This window comes from Eretmochelys imbricata, chromosome 14 (genome assembly GCF_965152235.1).
Source record: "Eretmochelys imbricata isolate rEreImb1 chromosome 14, rEreImb1.hap1, whole genome shotgun sequence".
Lineage (NCBI taxonomy): Eukaryota > Metazoa > Chordata > Testudines > Cheloniidae > Eretmochelys > Eretmochelys imbricata.
This window is the reverse complement of record NC_135585.1, coordinates 705,882-726,187: the sequence shown is the minus strand read 5'-3', so window position 1 is coordinate 726,187 and position 20,306 is coordinate 705,882. Positions and strand designations below refer to the sequence as shown.

Genomic DNA, 20,306 nt, shown 5'->3' with positions numbered 1-20,306 from the left:
GTGCTTGTGAAACCCTTTAAAGAATGTCTCCACCTGGGGAAAGACATGGCTGGGTTCTCCCTCCTACCCCAACCTTCAGTTCTAGTATGGGGCAGCATGTCCTCCATAAAGAAGCTATTCCATCACCTAACAGTGTCCATGAAGTAAGGTGTGAGTGCCCCTTGCACTCTAGTCCAAAGTACTGCACCTTTCTCCTGAGACCCAGAATGACAGGGGACACACCTGGAATCTATTGTGTCATCTGTTCAACAAATTGGGGTCTTGTCTACATGCAGCTTTTGTATTGCTTTAACTATATTGGTTTGAAACTCAGTTAAAGCTGTACAACCCTCTGTGTGGACACAGTTATACCAGCATAGCTTATTCCCATAAGTGGGCAGAAACAAACAATACCTCTATAAGGGAGAGATGAGGTCTGTAAGGTAACATCTTAGGGCATGGCTACACTTGCAGTTGTAGAGTGCTGGGAGTTAAACCAGCCTTCAGAGCCTGCAGCAGGGAAAACGCTGCAGCTGGAAGTGCACTGGTGTGGCCACATTAGCAGCTCTTGCAACACCACAAAGAGCAGTGCATTGTGATAGCTATCCCAGCATGCAAGTGGCTGCAACGTGCTTTTCAAATGCGGGGGGGTGCGGTGGAGTGTGACAGGGAGTGTGTTGTGTGTATGTGGAGGGAGAGAGAGTGGGTTTTTGGGGGGCTGAGAGTGTGTCAGCATGCTGTCTTGTAAGTTCAGACAGCAGGAGCCTCCCCCTACTCAAAGCAAACAGCATTCCTCAGTAATGGTTCCTGTGTCCCGGAGCAGATAAACAACCAGCTGTCTGAAAAGGAGCTTTGAAAGGGCATTCGGCATTCCTACAGCAAGTTCAAAACAATGACAAGAGTGGCCACTTGACTTAAGGGGATTATGGGACGTTTCCAGAGGTCAATCAGAGCACAGTAATGCAACACCTCATTCACACTGGCGCTGTGGTGCTCCAGCGGGGGCGAAGCAAATATTATTCCATTCCCCGAGGTGGATCACCAGCAGCGCTGTAGCCACGGAGTCAGAGCGCTCTACATGCCTTGCCAGTGTGGATGGGTAGTGAGCTAGTGCGCCCGGGGCTCCTTTATTGCGCTGTAACTCGCAAGTGTAGCCAAGCCCTTACTGGTTGATGATTGTGCGTGATGTTGGTGGAAAGGACAAGCTGTCAAGTTCACAGAGCTCTTCTTCAGGTCTGGAGAAGGTTAACAGAGTGTCCAAGCTAAATACAACATGGGAGAAATTAAGCACAAGTACTTCACACATGCTGTAGGAGACCTCTTAATTTTAAGTGGACAACTAAGGGTTATCAGGCAGTAGGGTGTGTTACAAATTGATGTAGCGAGTCATCAAACCAGTGTCTCCATTAAATCCATGTTTTTTAGTGTTCAGCAGAACTATGAATTTAAGTTCCCAGGCTCAGATAAGGGACCTTATACCAAGAATGGCATCCCCAGGAAGGGACTGTACAATTTAATCTCCTGTAAAGAAGTCACCACCTAACCAAACAGTGAAACTGGTAAAAAAGCGCTGCATAAGCCAGGCCTGGGACAAAAATCAGTGTCTGCAAAACAGAACAATTTCTCAGTTCAGAAGAGCCCCCCACAATGGAGCAGCAGAAGAGCCTGAAACAAACCTTACCGCAAGGCGGCCCGCCAAATCCCCAGGGAAGGTGCTCTGGAACGGGTCTCTTTAAAAGAAGTTTATTGGTCATATACAAAATAAAGAAAGCCTCATATCAACAAACATACACTATATACAGAAATAAATTAACAACACCTCCAACGGGGCCGCAACAGCAAATCCCCGACAGTTATCAACAGATACTGATCTACAGGTTGAAAAAGGACAATAATTTAGTAATAAATACTGATGATTAGCTGGGCTTGGCTTGGTTACAGAAAAGCCTTGCACTGAACATTTTATTACACCCCTGTCAGAGATCTCGCCCCCATTTCTAGTCATTTTTTATATTTACAAATTAGATTCTGTTTAATAAAATATTTTTTTTTTTTTTAACCATTTTAGAGTCCTTTTAAAACTGAAAAGAAGCAAATACATGATTCAGAACTGAGCCTTGCAGGCCCGGTCCTCATGTTTGACACAAGCCAATATTGACACTGCAGGGCACCATAGCCTGGGCAGTGGCTAAGGCGCCCTTGTCCTGTCACTTCGTGCTCAGGATGTTATTTCTCCAACAACATTCCAGTTTGGCCAAGGGTGTAATAAACTCCGGCAGACTGCAGTGAGGTCACACTTCAGGCAGGGCTGAGCAGTTTGATAGTTCCTTCTCCCCTTGGAATTGGGCAGGGACTCCACTCCCGCTGCCCCACCATTGTACTCTGTGAATTCATGGCAGCACAATACTGCCCTCCACTGGGGAGTGGTTCACGTGGCTGCCTCAGGAAGGAACTGGGGCTGCAGAATCATTCACACAGGCTGTAGCCAGAGGTATCATACACAAGCATCCAAAGCTCACTCATGCACCCCAGGCAGCCAACCTGACTGCTCCTTACTCCCACAGGGAGCAACGCCACTGACTAAGAAGAGAATACTGCCCCAGCCAGGCTGCCCCTTAACACCTGCCAGCCCCGCAGCTGAAAGGGGCCCAGCACGACCTCCTCATATCTGAGTGGGGAGGGGAGTCACAGTGTACCCACAGGTCCCCACCCTTCCCTTTACTATGGTGGGAGGCAGCAGCGTACCCTGGCAGGAAGGGAACCTTCCTCTGAGGTGAGAGCGTTAGTGTTTGTTCCTGCCAGAAAAACCACAGCTTGAAGCACAGAGCTTCATTCAGGAAGGCGTCTGTAAGCAAAAGGATCAGTTCCCTCCCAGCGATGTCCTCCCTGTGGGCTTGTGAAGGGACAGGACACAGCCCCCAGCTAGCCATTACCCTCTGACCACTGGGGGTGTGGTGGGGGGAGAGGGCAAGAGGGGCTCTGCTCAGAAAAGGTTGGAAAAAATATGCCACCCTCAGCTCTTCACAAATCCTCCACCCCATGTATTTCATACCAGAGACAAAGGGATGGTGGTAACCATCCAGGATCTCACGCACACACACCAGCCAACCCAAGGGAAGAGTGCTCTGCATGCCCCTCCCCACCTGCATGAACCCTCACAGAGCAGTCCTAGCTCTTGCCTGCACACTGCAGTCTGCCTCTTCCTCTCCCTAAAGAGAAATATCCATCATGTTGCCTAAGCCAAGAGATCACTTTACACAATTCACCACAACATACACAAGTCCCTGTGCACACCCTGGGTGGGACAGCCACGCCTACACCCAGCCGTGCGAGGGTGGATACACTTCACGGGTTTGCTTTGCAGCCAGGCCAGGAGCAAAAACCCCACCCGCTGCGTCAAAAAGATACCGGAGAAAGAAAACACAACACCCTTCACAGCAGGAAACCAAATGAACAAGCACCTTGAAAACAAGAACTGTCACACTCTGAAACACTTATATATGAGAGAGAGAGAGAGAGAGAAAGAAATCAAGTGAAGGGTTGGGGGGCCTGACTCACACTGGGACAATCCATAAACACAAGAAGCTGACTGGTGCTGGGGTGGGTGGGGGAGTGCCCCCTTCAGTATAAACAGGGGATTCCCTGAACACAGGGGCAAGAAGGTATTCAGATTTGATACTTCACTAAAACCAAAGAACCAAAACCACTGACATGGGGCACAGCACAGCCCGCAGGGAGCTGCCCAGAGCCCCTTCAACACGCCGGTCACTGACGCGGGGCACAGCACAGCCCGCAGGGAGCTGCCCAGAGCCCCTCCAACACGCCGGTCACTGACACGGGCCAGAGCACCAAGCACAGAGAAGGGAAGCAACTTGCATAAGGTCACACACGGAGCAGTGGCTGAGCCAAGAGGGGAACCCAGAAGTCCTGGCTCCCAGCACCGAGTTCATTACTCCACATCACACAACTACAGCTTCGCTGCCTTTGCACCTAAATCCTCTATGTAGAGATGTGATGTCACTGAATATGCCCAGCCAATCAGAGAGCTGTTTGGGATAACAGCCTAACAAGCACAATAAAAGAATGTCAAGAGGAAAAGATTGTCTGAGTCAGTGTCTGCCGCCCGCTCTCTCCATCCTCCAGCCCTCACGGCACCCAGCCCTACAGCATCCTCTCCCAGTAAACACATTTACCAGGACTCCTCTGAAGACGGATGATGGATGAGATGTCATTCAGGGAGGGAAGTTCCAGGCCGTTAGATGAGGGTTGAAGTAGGACGGAAAGGGATTGGCAGCCACTAACGGGGTTCTCTCTGACCACCTGCTCCTTCTGTTGCACAGAAACTGATGGGGCCTCCTCAAACCAAACCCTCTCGGAGCTAGAGCACAGCACCCAGCTCGCTATATACCCCTGGCAACAGTGTCCCCTGCATTCCAGGCAGGACAGACATGCCAGGCTGGCTCAGAACTGCCTTCTGCACTCAGCTTCATGTGGGGTACCCAATTTCAAGCTGGTTCTCGGGGGAGTTAGGACTTGGTATTCTGGGCTCATTTCAGGGTTCTGCAGTTGAACACCACCCAGAAAACTGGGGAGTTAAATCCCAAGGAGCTGCACTGCACACTCCAAGGTCACTAGCCCTTCTCAAGAGTTACAGTCTCAGCAGGTTCCTGGGGACTGAGACCAGAGATTGAAGACACCTATTTTTCATAATGGAGACTAGAGAAAGCCCCATGGCTTGGCAGGGGGAACATAGGGAAGGTGGGAGACATCCCAATCCTCTCCTCTGTCCAATGCAACTCACTGGGAAGTTCGACCCCAACGGCTTCCTCCTGGATCCCAGATCAAAGCATAGCAGAAAAACCCCTCAAGCTCTGGAGTAAGGGTGGGACTTCATGGAAAATCCTCCATAGTGGACTATTGCTCTGCCCTGAGCGCTCAGACTCCAACCTGTCCTTGGCCCTCCCTCTTCTTACTGAATGCTTAGCTTTTGGCAGGCCTACCTGCTTTAAGTAAAAAGCAAAAATCTCTGCCCATGAGTGGGGTGGGCATGAAATCTGTGCCCAGCCAGAGAAGGTCAGCAATATGAACAGGCTCCTAAGCTGCCTAGCCCAGCACCAGCATACTCTGTCCCCTACGCTCAGCCTGAATCCAGCAACCCAGAGATCACCACATGGAGCTCAGTGTCCCTGTCAGGCTGGTCTCCTCCCACTGTCCTGCCACCTCGGGGTAACAGCAATGAGCTGTAGCTGCCAGGAGAACAGTTTGTGGCAAGGGATCGAGACCTCAGATAGCATCTTAGCTCCATCGCATAGCCTTGCATACACATCATACCTAGAAGAAGCTGCACCAGGAAGCTGGGGAGGTTGGATGGAGAGGAAAGAAAGCAACTATGTCCTGGCTTCCCTTTCAGTACTATGCAGACACTCAACAGCAAGCAAGAGTAGCAGCTGTGTTAGTCTGTATCCGCAAAAGGAAAAGGAGGACAATTCCTCCTTTTCTTTCAACAGCAAGGGAGTCCATCACCAGGACTGATGCAACTTCCTGCCCTGCTCAAATGCACAATGAGGCTCATGGCCAGCATCTAATGAGCACTTAAAAGTTCTTACCGCAGGATCTAAAAGGAAACCAAAGCCCAGAGCTATTTCCCATTAGTCTCCTCCTAAACATGACCTCTTGGATCAGTCTCCATTGCTTCACTTTTCCTGCTTGAAGAGTAGGGGGAACACAGTCTTACAACAGTCTGCCATGTTCAGGTAACAGAGCTACCAAGAACAACCTGGTTAGCAACAGCCCCCAGGAGCAGCTGTACCTCTGCGGAGGGTGGCTGCCAGCTAGGGAAACAGGCTGTTCGGCTATACAAAAGAACAGTGCAGGAGGAGAGGCTCCTGGAGAGATGGCACCATCTGTTCACACCCATCAAGTTGTTCTGACTTCCGTTTAGAAAGGTCAGGATGGATCTTGGCCCAACTGATTGGGGAGCAACCTTACCTATGTGCCAAGGACCTGCTGCAGGCCTAGGACAGTGCCCCATGTCAATCCCTGGAAAAGCAAAGGCAGCATGAAGACAGGACATCCAGACAGCAAAGGCAGCTATTGGCACCATCACATCACAGCGCCACACAAGAGCTCAGAGAGCACGGACAGCGCAACACAGTGGGAACACGAAGGAAGCCAGCGAGTTCAAGAATAAGTCACTTTTGGTACAACTGCAAAAAAGATATCAAACAGGACTTGCCTCTTTTTTGTCTTTTTCTAAATTTTATAAATAAAGTCTGATAACTCTTTATAAAAACTAACCTCAGAGCCACAGAGAGTTTGCAGGAGGTTCATGAGAAACTTTAAAATTATTTTTCTTTATTTACTTTTCAGCTAGCAGAGACTGAGAATATTTCTCCATTTATATGGTCAAATATTCCTGCCTGCTCAGGTAAAAAAAGCTGACTATAAATATGCTCTCTTCTGTCTGATTTTAAACTTAGATAATTTAATAACTCTTAAAATGAATGTTTCTCTCTTTAAATAAAAGGACTATTTAACCACAAACTGGTTGTGTAAACCATCACACTAGACACACTTGATACCCTCAATAGATGGGAAAAACTAGTGATTTTGGTCTTGTTCAGTGCAACATGTTAGGCACAAAACTGGCCTTCAGTCACTATGGTATCTCCTCCTCCCCCCATTGCTGGCCCCCCACAATGTCCCCATCGTCCCCCACCCTCCATCTCCAGAGCAGACACACTAGGGAACTGCAATTTCCTCTCTTCCATTACCGCATGTGTGTGGCTGGTGCAGTGAAAGTCACAAGGAAACCTGCCTTTGGGACACAGGCGGCATGTCTAGAAGTTAAACTCAGTTACACAAACTACCCCCCACGGCAATCACTGATACCAAGCGAGACAGAAGCAGCAGATTTGGGCACCTGGCAAACAGACACCGAGATATGCCACTTGGAAGTATAATGGAATAAATCCTTCGGAAGTGACTGAAACCAGAAATCCCAACTCCCTGCCACAGAGCCTCCTCTGCCCTCCCATCCCCTACCCACTGAGGAGTGTCGTGGGCCTCAAGCACACACCTTCCTTCATGCTGTGCAGAATTTCTTTGGCTAGAACACCAAGGTCTTTCACAGTCTCTATCCCAAGGATGCCCCAGAGGGCTGTAGACCCAAAGGTGGGAGGCTCTGTTTGCACAGGATGGGGGGGTGTCACCACTGGACATATCAATCTGAACAAAACAAAACACAAAACTGGAGCGATCAGCAGGCCAGTCCCGAGCAGAGAGGAGGGAGTCCTGACCCAACAGGAAAGGGGTTTGTGCTTTGGGGATTCCAGGTTAGCTTTGCGCCTAACTGCCCTGCACAGAGAAGCCCAGGCAGCATTGCTTTACTAAGACCGGGCGTCCGTTTTGGATTTCACTATTGTGATGACACTGGTGGTGGCAACTTTGCCAGGGACGAGGGGCCCCATGGTGGAGGTGATAGGGCCCCGTGCTGGGGCCACAGGGCTCCGGGCCACGGTTCTGGCGAAGTTCTGGAGCGCCTCATACTTGGAGCGGAGGGCATCGAGTTCCATTTTCATGCTAGCATTCTCAGAGGCCAGCTTCTCCACCTCTTGCTGCAGCTCTGCCTTCTGCTTCTCCAGTTCCTCCTTCTGGGTGACACGCTTGACACGACAGCTAGCCGCGTAGCCTCGGTTCTTCAGTGTGCGCCGACGCTGCTTCAGCTGGATGATCTCCTCCTTGGACAGGCCCCGTAGATGCTGGTTCAGCTCACGCACAGACATGGTCACCAGCTCCTCATCTGTCAAGCTGGTCCCATTCTCGCCCGGCTCCCGCTTCACCTGTGGGAAGAGGAACACATGCATTATTGCGATCCCCCACAGAGTGCCAGCTGCTGGTCACCCATGCTCCCAGGCCCCCCCCCCTTTACCTTTAAGGCTTTGTTTCCTTTGTTGGGGGTCGTCATAACACGAGAGCCTTGTCAGTCAGGATCTGAAACAAAGGAGGGGAAGATCAGAGGTTGGCCCATGGGATCAACTCCCCAGGGGCAACCTAACCCTGCACAGCACCCAGGGCCTCCAACAGGGGAGGTTGGGGCCAAGCCTGCTGCCAGTGCCAGTCTCTCCCACATGCTATGCTTAGCAAGCACCTGTCTCCCAGTCTGAACCAGACCAACTCACAAGCAACTGATCCTGCCCCTCAGCAGAAGCTGCTGCTGCTCATCTCTCTCCTTCCTCACCCGAGCGCCTGTGAAGACTTAAGCCAAGTGCTGGCAGTGGCTGGGGAGGGAAAGGGGGTGGGGGGAGATTAGAAACACTGGGAGGAGTCAGAGTACAAGGAAGCCACATATTTAAAAATAGCCTGGCAGGCAGCAGGCTGGGTCCAGAGCATGGTTGTTCCAAGCCTGTCATGCTGACTCAGCACATTGGCAACCTCTGAGCCTCTCTCAGACACCCCCTTCCTCAGAACCCCCAAGCACAACCAACCAGGTGGAGTCATTTAAGTGTCCTCCCTCCATAGGGGGCCTGAAAACAGCCTCCCTTACCTGTGACCCTTTCAGGCTGGGGTCAAAATTCTCACTGAGGGCCAGAGAGTCCAGAGGACCCAAACCAGTGAAGTCCAAGGAATGGTGATTCCAGAAGCAGCCGCGCAGGGGGAAAGCCACTGGCTCTGCTAGAATCCCCTGCTGGGCTGCCCCAGGAAGTAGATAGTCACCACTCCTAGCTCCCACCCCCGACCTGCACTGTCCCTCTCACCCCACAGTCCAGGGGTGCAGGTCTACTTAGCAACGCTCTGTGGTACACTCAAAAGTGAGAGAGGGCAGAGGGAACCTGCAGCACTGGAAAAGTATTTGCCCTGCCAACCACCACACAAGCCCCACTTCGTGCCTAAGCATTTCCTCAACCCCTATGCAGGGGCTGGGCACTTTCCACCTGACAAGCTCATCCTCCTCCTGTTAAAATGCCAGGCCGAAGGCCCACTGCCAGGGGTAGTCAATAGGCAGACTGTGGGCCAAATCCGAACCGCTAGATGCTTTTGAATAGACTCTAAAATTTTATCATCATCATCAGGGTTGGGTTTTGTTGGGGTTTTTTTATTATTATTATTATTTTCTATGGAGTCTGGACCTTGACCAAGAAGTTTGGACCTTGACAAAAAAGAATTGACTATCCCTGCCACCACTTTCCCCTCCTGATTCAGGGAAGTGAGTTCAAAGACCAAGGGTGATAAATTAAAGATGAAGAGGCCACAGAAAGAAGAGAGTGGATCCCTTTGCTATCACCAGTGGGAAGATTTGAGCTCTTCCCTTCACACAGCAGCCATCTGGGATTCAGACACACATACACTGACAGCTGTAATGGAGACTCATGCTCCTAGGTCCTTCCTCCTCTAGGTCTGCAGTTCTAGAAAGACAGTAATAAACCACCACCCTGTCTAGGGTTTGCTACTGGGAAGCCTCCTGAAATCCCACTTGACATAACCACAGCTGTGCCCCAAACAAGAAGGGAACATGAGCCACCCTAGAGAGCTGCCACTGCCAAGACTGGGATGAGCACTCCCATCCAAATCCAGACTGAGAACGCTTCTATATTTGTGTGCTATCCAGTCGCAAGCACAGTTAATGCTGCCACAATAAAACTAATCATATTTGCAGCTTGTATCTTGTTCATTACATGCAAGAAACTGACACAATGCTGAGAATCAGACACAAAAGTCAGTAAATGCCAAGTTATCGTGCTCAGGCATCATGCAATGCATCTACCACCATCCACCAGAGAAGAAAGGCTTCAGCATTTTCCAAGATTCCCAACAAACAGGCAGGATTCAAATGCTTCTAAAGTGCCAGAGGCTACTGGGAGGTAAGTAATTTATGCCTAGAGGACATAGCCTTAGCCTCGCAGGAGATGCTAACTATGCTCAGATAATGCTGCTATGAAAGGTCATTTCTGCCATCCAGCCTCCACAGGAAGTATTATTCCATTATACTTCCAAGTGGCATATCACAGGAAGCTGCTGCACAAAGAGCAGGCTCGCACAGGCCATGAGCAGGACAGTTTCACGGGACACCAGCAACTGCTTTGTAAAATGTATTCTCCCCTCTTCATTGGGTCATTTCACTCCCTCTCACTTTCAGGAGAAACACTGAATCCTCCCCCACACCCCACTACAATGGAGTTGAAATAGTCTGTTTACTTCCTCATTCATGGAAAAAGGGCTCCTACTGGCAGAAGCTGCAGAAGGGGGGGGGGGGGGGGGGGAGGGGAGACGACAACCGACCAGGACTTTCACATTTGTAGATCCTACAAATTTAGTCTTGGCACTGATATTTTAGACTATATAAACACTTCATATCCAGAATATAGACCCAAGCAAAGTATTGATATGGGGGAGGGGGCAGAGGCAGATTCACTCAAAATTTAAGGGCCTAAGCTGCTCAGCAAAATCCCTCAGCATGAGAAATCCAGATCTCCATTAAGCATGTCACAGGAGCTGCTCAGAGAACACTGCCTCACCCTACCCTTCACCCCCTGCACTGTGCAGTATGTACATATGCCCCTTTACTGCTAAAACACTGAATTCCTGCAAACTGGGTGTTTGAATGCACTGGGCTGTCAGGAATAGGTGCTATAATCCTCCCCACTCCTCAAGCTCCTAAAATCATACAGCCCATGCAAACTGCTTCCAGATCTGAGAGTCACTCTGGGAACAAGGAGAGATCTGAGAAGAGTCAGGGACAGGTGGGAGCTGAAAGGAACCAGTGGTGGAGAGACAATGGCTGGGTGCTTCCAAACCACTGCAGGTGGTCAGACAGCTGGGATGGGATGGGGGTAGGAGAAAGATCAACAGATTGGAAAGGAGAAAAGGAGTGGGAGAACCTGATGACAACTAAACTCTTCCTTTCAGAGTAGCAGCTGTGTTAGTCTGTATTCGCAAAAAGAAAAGGAGGATTTGTGGCACCTTAGAGACTAACCAATTTATTTGAGCATGAGCTTTCGTGAGCTATAGCTCACTTCATGCATCCAATGAAGTGAGCTGTAGCTCACAAAAGCTTATGCTCAAATAAATTGGTTAGTCTCTAAGGTGCCACTAGTACTCCTTTTCTTTAAGCTCTTCCTTGTGTCTTAAGGGTTAAAAGGGTTGAACAGAAGGAATCCAATTTGTCAGGCCTTGTTCTCTATCCAAGCCTAACCTCCCAGCACCTCTGCAGCTGTAGTAAGATTCCATTGAAAGTATCTGATGATTCAGCACCCCCTCTCAAGAAGAGATCAAAGGTGGAGAAGCATCACTCAGAAGGTATCAGTGCCTGAGTCTCCATCACTGAGGGGAGGACCAGGGAAAGGCTTGCTGGTCACTTTCCAGCCCTGACAGGAAGGCCAAAGGCAGGGCTATTCAGAAGCCTACACAGAGGACACTCGGAACGGTCATCAAGGCAGAGACAAACTTGGTCTAACTCCCCAGACTGCTGATTTCTCAGCTTTTCAATGGCTTCATGAAGAAAGATCACACTGAAAAGTGCCAAGTACAACGGCTCCAAGGGGAAAAATGCAGCCTCAACACATTTCACCAGAATTCAAAAGGCCTGAACTCAGCACAAGCACAGCCAATTCTCTCCTCAGCTGAAAAAAGGCACAACAGAGCTGACAGCAAAACGCATGATTCAACACAGGCCCCATTCTCAACATTCCCGATTCACAGAACTGTGCCATCAAACTAGTGTAAACATGCTGACGTCACTCCTTCCAGCAGCACAGCCAGCCTGGAGACCGCTCCACTAAGGGAGGCCCATCCTCAAGGGATGTAGCAGCCAGAGGAAGGAACTGCACTGTAAGGGGTTTTGCAGGGGGGATGGCAGGCCAAACAATGGTGCTTACACCGGCAGCAAAGACACCGCTTGAATATTCTTGCTGACTGTACGTGTTGAAGTGGAGACAGTACCTCCTCTGCAACTCATCTCTTCAGATCACCCACAGATACACACTGCAGCAGATGGGCCCCAAGTCAAACTAGTGCCCAGAGCATCTTTACAGTGCAGCTAAAATACCTGTGCACAATTTAGCTGAATTCAGACAGAGAATGGGAATAGCTAATTCTCAGATACTCCTTCCCTCAGCATATTAACCCCTTTCTAAATGCAGAGCCTGCTGGGCAAGGTGCATCACTTACACAGGAGATGGGAAGTGGCCTAAGATGCTGTAAAGCAGAGGCCTTCCCAGCTCTGAGCAGCAAACCTTCATGCAATAAGCTGTCACCTGAGAATCCTGCTTTCCAGACACAGGAAATGCCTGTGCATGCAAGAAGGGAGAATAATTCTACTGTTGAGCAGGACCTGCAGCCCGCCCTGTAACCTGGGAGGGAAAGGTTCCAGTGGCATCTGCTGCTCCCCACTGCATGTAGCTCAAACTTTCTGAACCCTTCCAAAGCTTGTCAGCTCTGGGCAGGGGCAGATTAAGCATCAACCAGCAGCATGTCTTTCAATAAGCAGCAACTCACATCACACTTCTCCCTCAAACCCGGTTACTGGTTGGGCTCAGGAGAGCCCACAGAGTGGAATTTTCAGTCCCTTCTAGAGGACGCAATGAGCCTCTGCACCTCTAAACCCCTTTTCCCTAAGAAAATATTTTAACAGTAACGCAGACCAAAAACTCCCTCTCCACCAATGGTACAATGTCCAACAGCTGCCCCAACTCTGAAGCTTTCATTCCAAGTGACATTGTCTAGACAAAACAGAACAGAGCAGCCCTGCGCACACCCAAGTCAGGTCTCTGGGGTACAGAGACAAGCAAACGCTCAGGTCTAAGGTAGGAGGGATACAGCTTCTTGGCTTGTGCTTTTCTCTACCTTTTTCCTTCATGGGGAGACCAAAGATGAAAGAAATAGTCCTGCCTCTGGGCTGACTGACAACACAGATGGCCGAAGAAAGCCCTCACCTGTCACCTCATACAAAATAGCAACCACCACCCCTCAGCTCAGAGAGCCTTGGATCACCGTCAGTGAGGTTACTGAACAACAGACTGTGGAACACAGCAGGTGAATTGGCTCTAGCAGAGTCTTCTCCTGCAGTGTACATCTTCTATCCAAAGGGACTTGTACCTGCTGCTCTTCATATACATCTATTCCATCCAGAGGAGCTGGGAGACCAGATAGAAACGTGTACCTCTGCTGATCACCCAGGTAAGAGGGAGCAGATGTGCTGCAAAGACTGACATTACAATAATTCCCAGCATGTAGAACAACTTGATGCAGAGGCCATACGTGTAATAAAGCAAACCAACCAAAAAAAAACCATAGAACTTGCTTGTCTGGATCCTTCCTTCCCCCTACACCCATCTGTAGATCTCTCTCGGAATGGGAACACTTCAGGTCAGGAAACAGATCTTCTGTTGTGCTTGGCAAGTGCCTGGTACATTTTAGGGGTTACTGCATTCAAAAAAAACAAACAAACATGGGGATTCACAGGGATACTGAAGAGCGTGACCTAGTGTTTTGAACACAGGACTGGGATGCAAGACACCCAAATCCTATTCTTGGCTCTGCACTTACTGTGTGGCTTTGGGGAAATCAGTCTCTCCCTGCCTAAGTTTCCATTTCTGCAGCGTGGGGATAATATTGACCCGCTTGCCTCCCAGCTGGGAGCTTAATTCATTAACGTTTTGTACTAACTGATGTTATGAATAAATGCCTTACCACTACTGTACATTTTGATTTGATAGGATCTTTAGAAGAAGTTGTGTGTGGGCTAGGGAAACTTAACACAATGGCTGACGTTGTGTCAACTGTGTTTCTATGGCAATGTGGTTTTAAAGATTGAGCAACTACAGTTAAGGGCTCGTCTATGCTTAAAATGCTGCGCCTCTGCAGCCGAGCTTCAGTGAAGAAGCTATCTAAACGGGCAGGAGATATTCACCAGTCAGCGAAGTTAATCCACCTCCCCAAGAGGCAGCAGCTAGGCGGATGGGAGAATTCTCCCAGCAACGTAGCACTGCCTACACCAGGGGTTAGGTGAGTTTAACTGGGTTGCTCCAGGGGTGGATGTGTCACATCCCTGAGCGATGTAGTTATATCAACCTAATTTCCTAGCGTACAGCAGACCTTACACTAGCTAGGCTAGAAATGTATAAGGCATATAAACCCTCCTGCTTCAGGGCCTAAGCCAAACACTAACTGGCAGTCAGGGACAGAAGAAACTACCCCCATGGGCTGGTTATTCCATAATTGTTCATGACAGGGTTTCTTGCACCTTCCTCTAAAGCAGCTGATTCTGGATGCTGTCAAAGATTGAACTAGATGGACCACTGGTCTGAGCCAGTCTGGCAATTCCTGTGTTCCTATAGGCACAGCACTTAAACCTAGAAGTAGGCAAGTATCTGCAAAGAGCTGTAAATCCTTTGGTGAGACATCCTTGAGAAACACAAAACATTCTTAAAATTACTCATTCAGTAGCAGTTAATTCATAAATACTGCTGTTATTGTTCAATTCATATGCACCCTTGACAGAGCTGGGTTTCCCTCAAAGGCAAAGGTCTTCATCATATCTACCAGTGGAGTTAGGCCTGACCCCACTTGTTTTGGTTCACCCTGCCTTGCGACAATGCATTTGGGTTGAGCAGAAATTTTGCTATGGGAGGGAAGATGGTGAACTGTTGTAATGTTGCACACAGGTGTTCACTATTACTCAGGGTTCTTTGGTGTCTCACAACAGTTGGGTTTAGCTGATCTTTGGGCACTTTGAATAGATCTGTAGCGCTGCTCTCCTCTTTCTGCTTATGTTTAAGGTATGCCAGCCTCAACTGAGCCCTTGAAAGGGTTGTGTTTATTGTTACAAAGACCACGTGTGTCTCTGGGGACCTGCTGGGGACTGTACTGCAAGACTATCACCCTAGCAGATCAATCAACTGTAACACTAGCTGAGGCAGGAGAGGTGCACTGGGTGTTACAAGTACAATGCAAGCATGCAAACAAACAGATCGCACAGAGCCCAAACATGCGTCAGAAAAGTATACAGAGCAGACAGTCTGATGGTCTCACACTGAGACCAGCCCCAGGAAGCTAGTTCTGAACAGGAAGTGTTTTCGGAATCCTTGTTCCCACCCCACCACATACATCCACCTCCCACAACAAACCTTTTCTGTTTCCTCCCTACATCCTGTCCCTCAGCAGCCAGAGTGGTCAACGCACAGACCCAGCATATGGATGTCACCCAGCGCTGTGCGCTCACAAATTCTAGTCAGGATTTTAACTCCACCATTCATCCCACTGCCTGCACCTGCAGCTCCATCCCACAGCAGCCAGGCTCACAAGGGGGAGACCTGCTGCCCTCCATGACAGCGCTACGTCTCACTTTCTCAGCAGATGAGTCAGCATGTCAAGCTCCGACACCCTAAACGTCAGTCTGCAGACACAGACTTACCAGCACATTGCCCCCTGTCCATGAGCCCCCACCTCACTCCCCTCTCAGTGCCCCATTACCCCTTGGCACTGTCTACCCAGTGAGCTCATGCTGATGAGTCAGCAGCGTCTCTGTTCAACATTCACAAGATGCGGGTATAATGGGAGTGGGGGTGCAGGCACCAGCTCCTCGGAAACACTCTCTCTAGGGTGACCCACAGCAGCTCTAAGACACTTCCCACCACAGCCCCAGACACCTGATGAATCAACAGCTCTCGCCTTTAACACCCTCAGACACGTCTGCACATTGCAAGGGGCAAACAGCAGGGAGAACGCAACACATCTCCTCCCACATTGCCCCGGGGAAGGCAGGGGGGACAGACTCCCTGCTCGCTCGCTCTCCCCGCCAAGTGCCCTGGGGAAGACAGGGGGGGCTCCCGTGCTCTCTCTCTCCCTCCCCGTGCCCCAGGGAAGGCGGGGGGGACCCCTGCTCTCTCTCTCTCTCCCCCCCCCCCGCCAAGTGCCCCGGGGAAGGCGGGGGGGGGGACACAGACTCCCTGCTCGCTCTTTCTCCCCCCCCCACCAAGTGCCCCGGGGAAGGCGGGGGGGGGGGACACAGACTCCCTGCTCGCTCTTTCTCCCCCCCCCCGCCAAGTGCCCCGGGGAAGGCGGGGGGGGGGACACAGACTCCCTGCTCGCTCTTTCTCCCCCCCCCCGCCAAGTGCCCCGGGGAAGGCGGGGGGGGGACACAGACTCCCTGCTCGCTCTTTCTCCCCCCCCCCGCCAAGTGCCCCGGGGAAGGCGGGGGGGGTCCCCCTGCGCTCTTTCTCCCCCCCCGCCAAGTGCCCCGGGGAAGGCGGGGGGGGTCCCCCTGCGCTCTCTCCCCCCCCCGCCAAGTGCCCCGGGGAAGGCGGGGGGGGCCTGCTCTCTCTCTCCCTCCCCCGCCAAGTGCCCCGGGGAACGCAGGGGGGCCCCCCTGCGCTCTCTCTCCCCCCCCCGCCAAGTGCCCCGGGGAAGGAGGGGGGGGCCGTGCTCTCTCCCCCCCCCCGCAGTGCCCCGGCGAAGGCGCGGGGGGCCCCCGGCGAAGGCGCGGGGGGCCCCCTGCGCTCCCCCCCCCCCCGGAAAGGCGGGGGCCCCGCCCTCGCTCCCTCACCCTCCGCACGGTGCCGCCGGGGGGGCCGGGGCCGGGGTGGCGCTGGGAGGGACCGAGATTCCGGGAGCCGCCGCCGCCGCTGCTCACGGACGCGTCACGTGATGTTTGGGTCACGTGGCTCCATTCATGAAGCGGAGGCCCGGCGCAACCGCCCCGAGCCTTAAAGGGAGGTGGCCGCGGTCATTCGTGTCGGGGCAAAAAAAGCCGTCGCGCAGGTGGGCCTGGACCTTAAAGGGAAAGCGAGCGCGAGCGAGCGAGCGAGCGCGCGCACGTGGGGGGTGGGGCGCCGGGCGCCGGCTGGCCGCGCTCCTGCCTTTGCCGCGGGCGGGGCCCGGAGCGGGCGCCCCCCCACGGGCCGGGCCCCGCCCCGCCCCGCCCGCGAAGGCCCCCGGCGAGAGGCGCCGCAAGGGGGTCCCCGGGGTGCGGGGGGTCCCCGGGGTGCGGGTTTCCAGGGCCGCCCGCCGCGCATCGCCGGCAGCGTTGCTGGCTCTGCGGAGCGGGTGACTTGGCTCCCTGGGTCGAGAGCTGGGGCGGTACCGGTACCGGTACCGGTACCTGGCCTGCGAGCGGCGGTGCGGGTAGAAACCCTTTCCCGCCGGTACTGCACGCACGGGGGGGGCCTCAATGTGGCTGCTCCCAGCCCAGGGCCCCCACGCTCTCCCCGTCCGCTCCGACACCCCCGCCTTGTGTAGCCAAACAGCAACATGCTTCCCTGCCCACCTGCCCCCCACCCGGTCTGTTCACATGGAATAGGGGAGTTGGGCGAGGAGCCATTTCAGCCTATCTAGGACTTATTAAAAGACAAATGTTAAGGAGAACAGACTCCTGAAACTCTTAGCAGTCCACCAAAGTGGTCCAGAGTCCTGCAAAGAGTCCCCTTGTCTTCAATGGGATTGATCAAATGATTAAGGGTTTACAGGATTAGGGTCCAAGTCTGTAAATTGTTCTGGATGAAACTGACAATGCCTGAGCTGTCAGATCAGAAGGAGCTTCATTCGAATAGAGGTTGGCAGATGTGTGATAAGTCTTAGCTCCCTTGCTAAGATGGGGAACATATTTTCAGCAGAGTTCTTAGCAGATTCCTGAGGCAGCTGGTTAAAGGCCGTCAGTGTCCAGCATTATCATCTTCACTTATAATTTCTCACCCACAAAACTGGAAAATAAGGCATTCGTTTTCTTTGTTTTGCTGCTCCAGTTAACAAAATGCATCTTAGACTAGCTGGAAAAACAATTCTAGGTACACTGGGGACAACATCTGATTCCCATCAGGCTGCAGAATTGGGCTGACATCAGAATCCAAACATCCTCTGGTCAGTGTAAACAGAGGCAGTCCTCTAATGATTTGGACTTGATGTGATGCAGGATGGATGTCATGGATAATTCAGACCAATGGGGGAGATACAGAATCAAAAACACTGTTTAAACACCTTCTCTCCCCTGCACCCCTTCTCTCTTGAGGACTCCTGACTAATGTAACAGCACAAAACATATGATGATAAACTTAAACAAAGCCTTTGTTTGTTAGCATATGTATTAGAATAATAGAATATCAGGGTTGGAAAGGACCTCAGGAGGTCATCTAGTCCAACCCCCTGCTCAAAGCAGGACCAATCCCCAACTAAATCATCCCAGTCTGACCTTAAAAACCTCAAAGGAAGGAGATTCCACCACCTCCCTAGGTAACCCATTCCAGTGCTTCACCACCCTCCTAGTGAACAAGTTTTTCCTAATATCCAACCTAAATCTCCGCCACTGCAACTTGAGACCATTACTCCTTGTTCTGTCTATTGTGCTGTTAAAGCCATTCAGGCCATTCTACACTACGAAATTCGGTTGAATTTATAGAATCCGAGGAATGGAAAACTTGTCTTATGAAAGGAGACTCAGGGAGCTTGGCTTGTTTAGCCTAACTAAAAGAAGGCTGAGGGGAGATATGATTGCTCTCTATAAATATATCAGAGGGATAAATACCAGAGAGGGAGAGGAATTATTTAAACTCAGTACCAATGTGGACACAAGAACAAATGGATATAAACTGGCCACTAGGAAATTTAGATTAGAAATTAGACGAAGGTTTCTAACCATCAGAGGAGTGAAGTTTTGGAATAGCCTTCCGAGGGAAGTAGTGGGGGCAAAAGATCTATCTTGCTTTAAGATTAAACTCGATAAGTTTATGGAGGAGATGGTATGATGGGATAACATGGTTTTGGTAATTAAATATTCATGGTAAATAGGCCCAATGGCCTGTGATGGGTTTTAGATGGGGTAAGATCCAAGTTACCTGGGAAAGAATTTTCTGTAGTATCTGGCTGATGAATCTTGCCCATATGCTCAGGGTTTAGCTGATCGCCATATTTGGGGTCGGGAAGGAATTTTCCTCCAGGGCAGATTGGAAGAGGCCCTGGAGGTTTTTCGCCTTCCTCTGTAGCATGGGGCACGGGTCACTTGCTGGAGGATTCTCTGCTCCTTGAGGTCTTTAAACCACGATTTGAGGACTTCAATAGCACAGATATAGGTGTGAGGTTTTTTTTGTAGGAGTGGTGGGTGAAATTCTGTGGCCTGCGTTGTGCAGGAGGTCAGACTAGATGATCATAATGGTCCCTTCTGACCTAAATATCTATGAATCTAAGTCGGTTTTGTAGAAAGCGTTTTTATACAGTCGATTGTGTGTGTTCTCACACAAATGCTCTAAGTGCATGTAGTCGGCAGAGTGTGTCCACAGTACCAAGGCAACTGTCGACTTCTGGAGCGTTGCACTGTGGGTAGCTATCCCACAGTTCCCGCAGTCTCCGCCGCCCATTTGAATTCTGGGTAGAAATCCCAATGCCTGATGGGGCTAAAACATTGTTGCAGGTGGTTCTGGGTACATATCGTCAGGCCCCCCTTCCCTCCCTCCCTCCGTGAAAGCAGCGGCAGACAATCGTTTTGCACCTTTTTTCCTGGGTTACCCGTGCAGACGCCATTCCACGGCACGCATGGAGCCTGCTCAGCTCACCCTCACCATATGTCTCCTGGTTGCTGGCAGACGTGGAACTGCATTGCTACACAGCAGCAGCTTATTGCCTTTTGGCAGCAGGCAGTGCAGTATGACTGGTAGCCATCGTCGACGTAGTCTAGGGTGCTCTTTTAACTGACCTTGATGAGGTCAGGGGCACCTGGGCAAACATGGGAGTGACTTAGCCAAGTCATTTCCCTTTTAAGTTTCATCTCATGGCAATTCAGTCCTACTGGCAGTCCTAGTGCACTGTCTTTTAATCAGCAGCCAGGAGAAGATGATAGCCAGCAGTCATACTGCACCATCTTCTGCTGCGCACCCAGGAGATGATGATGGCTAGCAGTCGTACTGCACAGTCTGCTGCCAGCAAGATGTATAAAGATAGATGAAGTGGATCAAAACAAGAAATAGACCAGATTTGTTTTGTATTCATTTTCTCCTTCATCCCTCCGTGAAATCAACGGCCTGCTAAACCCAGTTTTGAGTTCTATCCTTGAGGTTTTGTGTTCTCTCCTTGAGGGGGCCATTCTGTTTCTCGCAAAGCCACCTCCTTTGTTGATTTTAATTCCCCGTAAGCCAACCCTGTAAGCCATGTTGTCGGTTGTCCCTCCCTCCGTCAGAACAATGCGCCCTTTTCCCTGGATTGCCCGAGCAGGAGCAGACACCAGAGCACCGCAGGCACGGAGCCCATTCAGCTCACCACAGCAGTTATGACCATTGTAAACACCTCGCGCATTATCGTGCAGTGTATGCAGAACCAGCACCTGAAAAACCAGGTGAGGAGGCGACGGA

At 51.1% G+C, this 20,306-nt stretch overlaps 1 protein-coding gene across 2 annotated transcripts; it reads right to left on the bottom strand.

The window, feature by feature from the left end:
- Nucleotides 1–1,706: 1,706 nt before the first annotated feature.
- MAFG (MAF bZIP transcription factor G) lies at nucleotides 1,707–16,644 on the bottom strand. 2 transcript variants are annotated; one of them, XM_077833627.1, is made up of 3 exons: nucleotides 16,520–16,644; nucleotides 7,910–7,971; nucleotides 1,707–7,820 (listed from the first exon to the last, which is right to left on the bottom strand). In XM_077833627.1, exons 2-3 carry the CDS (start codon nucleotides 7,943–7,945, stop codon nucleotides 7,368–7,370), a joined length of 489 nt encoding a protein of 162 aa, XP_077689753.1. In that variant the 5' UTR covers nucleotides 7,946–7,971; nucleotides 16,520–16,644; the 3' UTR covers nucleotides 1,707–7,367. The 2 variants fall into 2 exon arrangements, with proteins under 2 accessions (XP_077689753.1, XP_077689754.1); XM_077833628.1 differs by lacking the exon at nucleotides 16,520–16,644 and adding an exon at nucleotides 8,160–8,214.
- Between the last annotated feature and the right edge of the window lie 3,662 nt (nucleotides 16,645–20,306).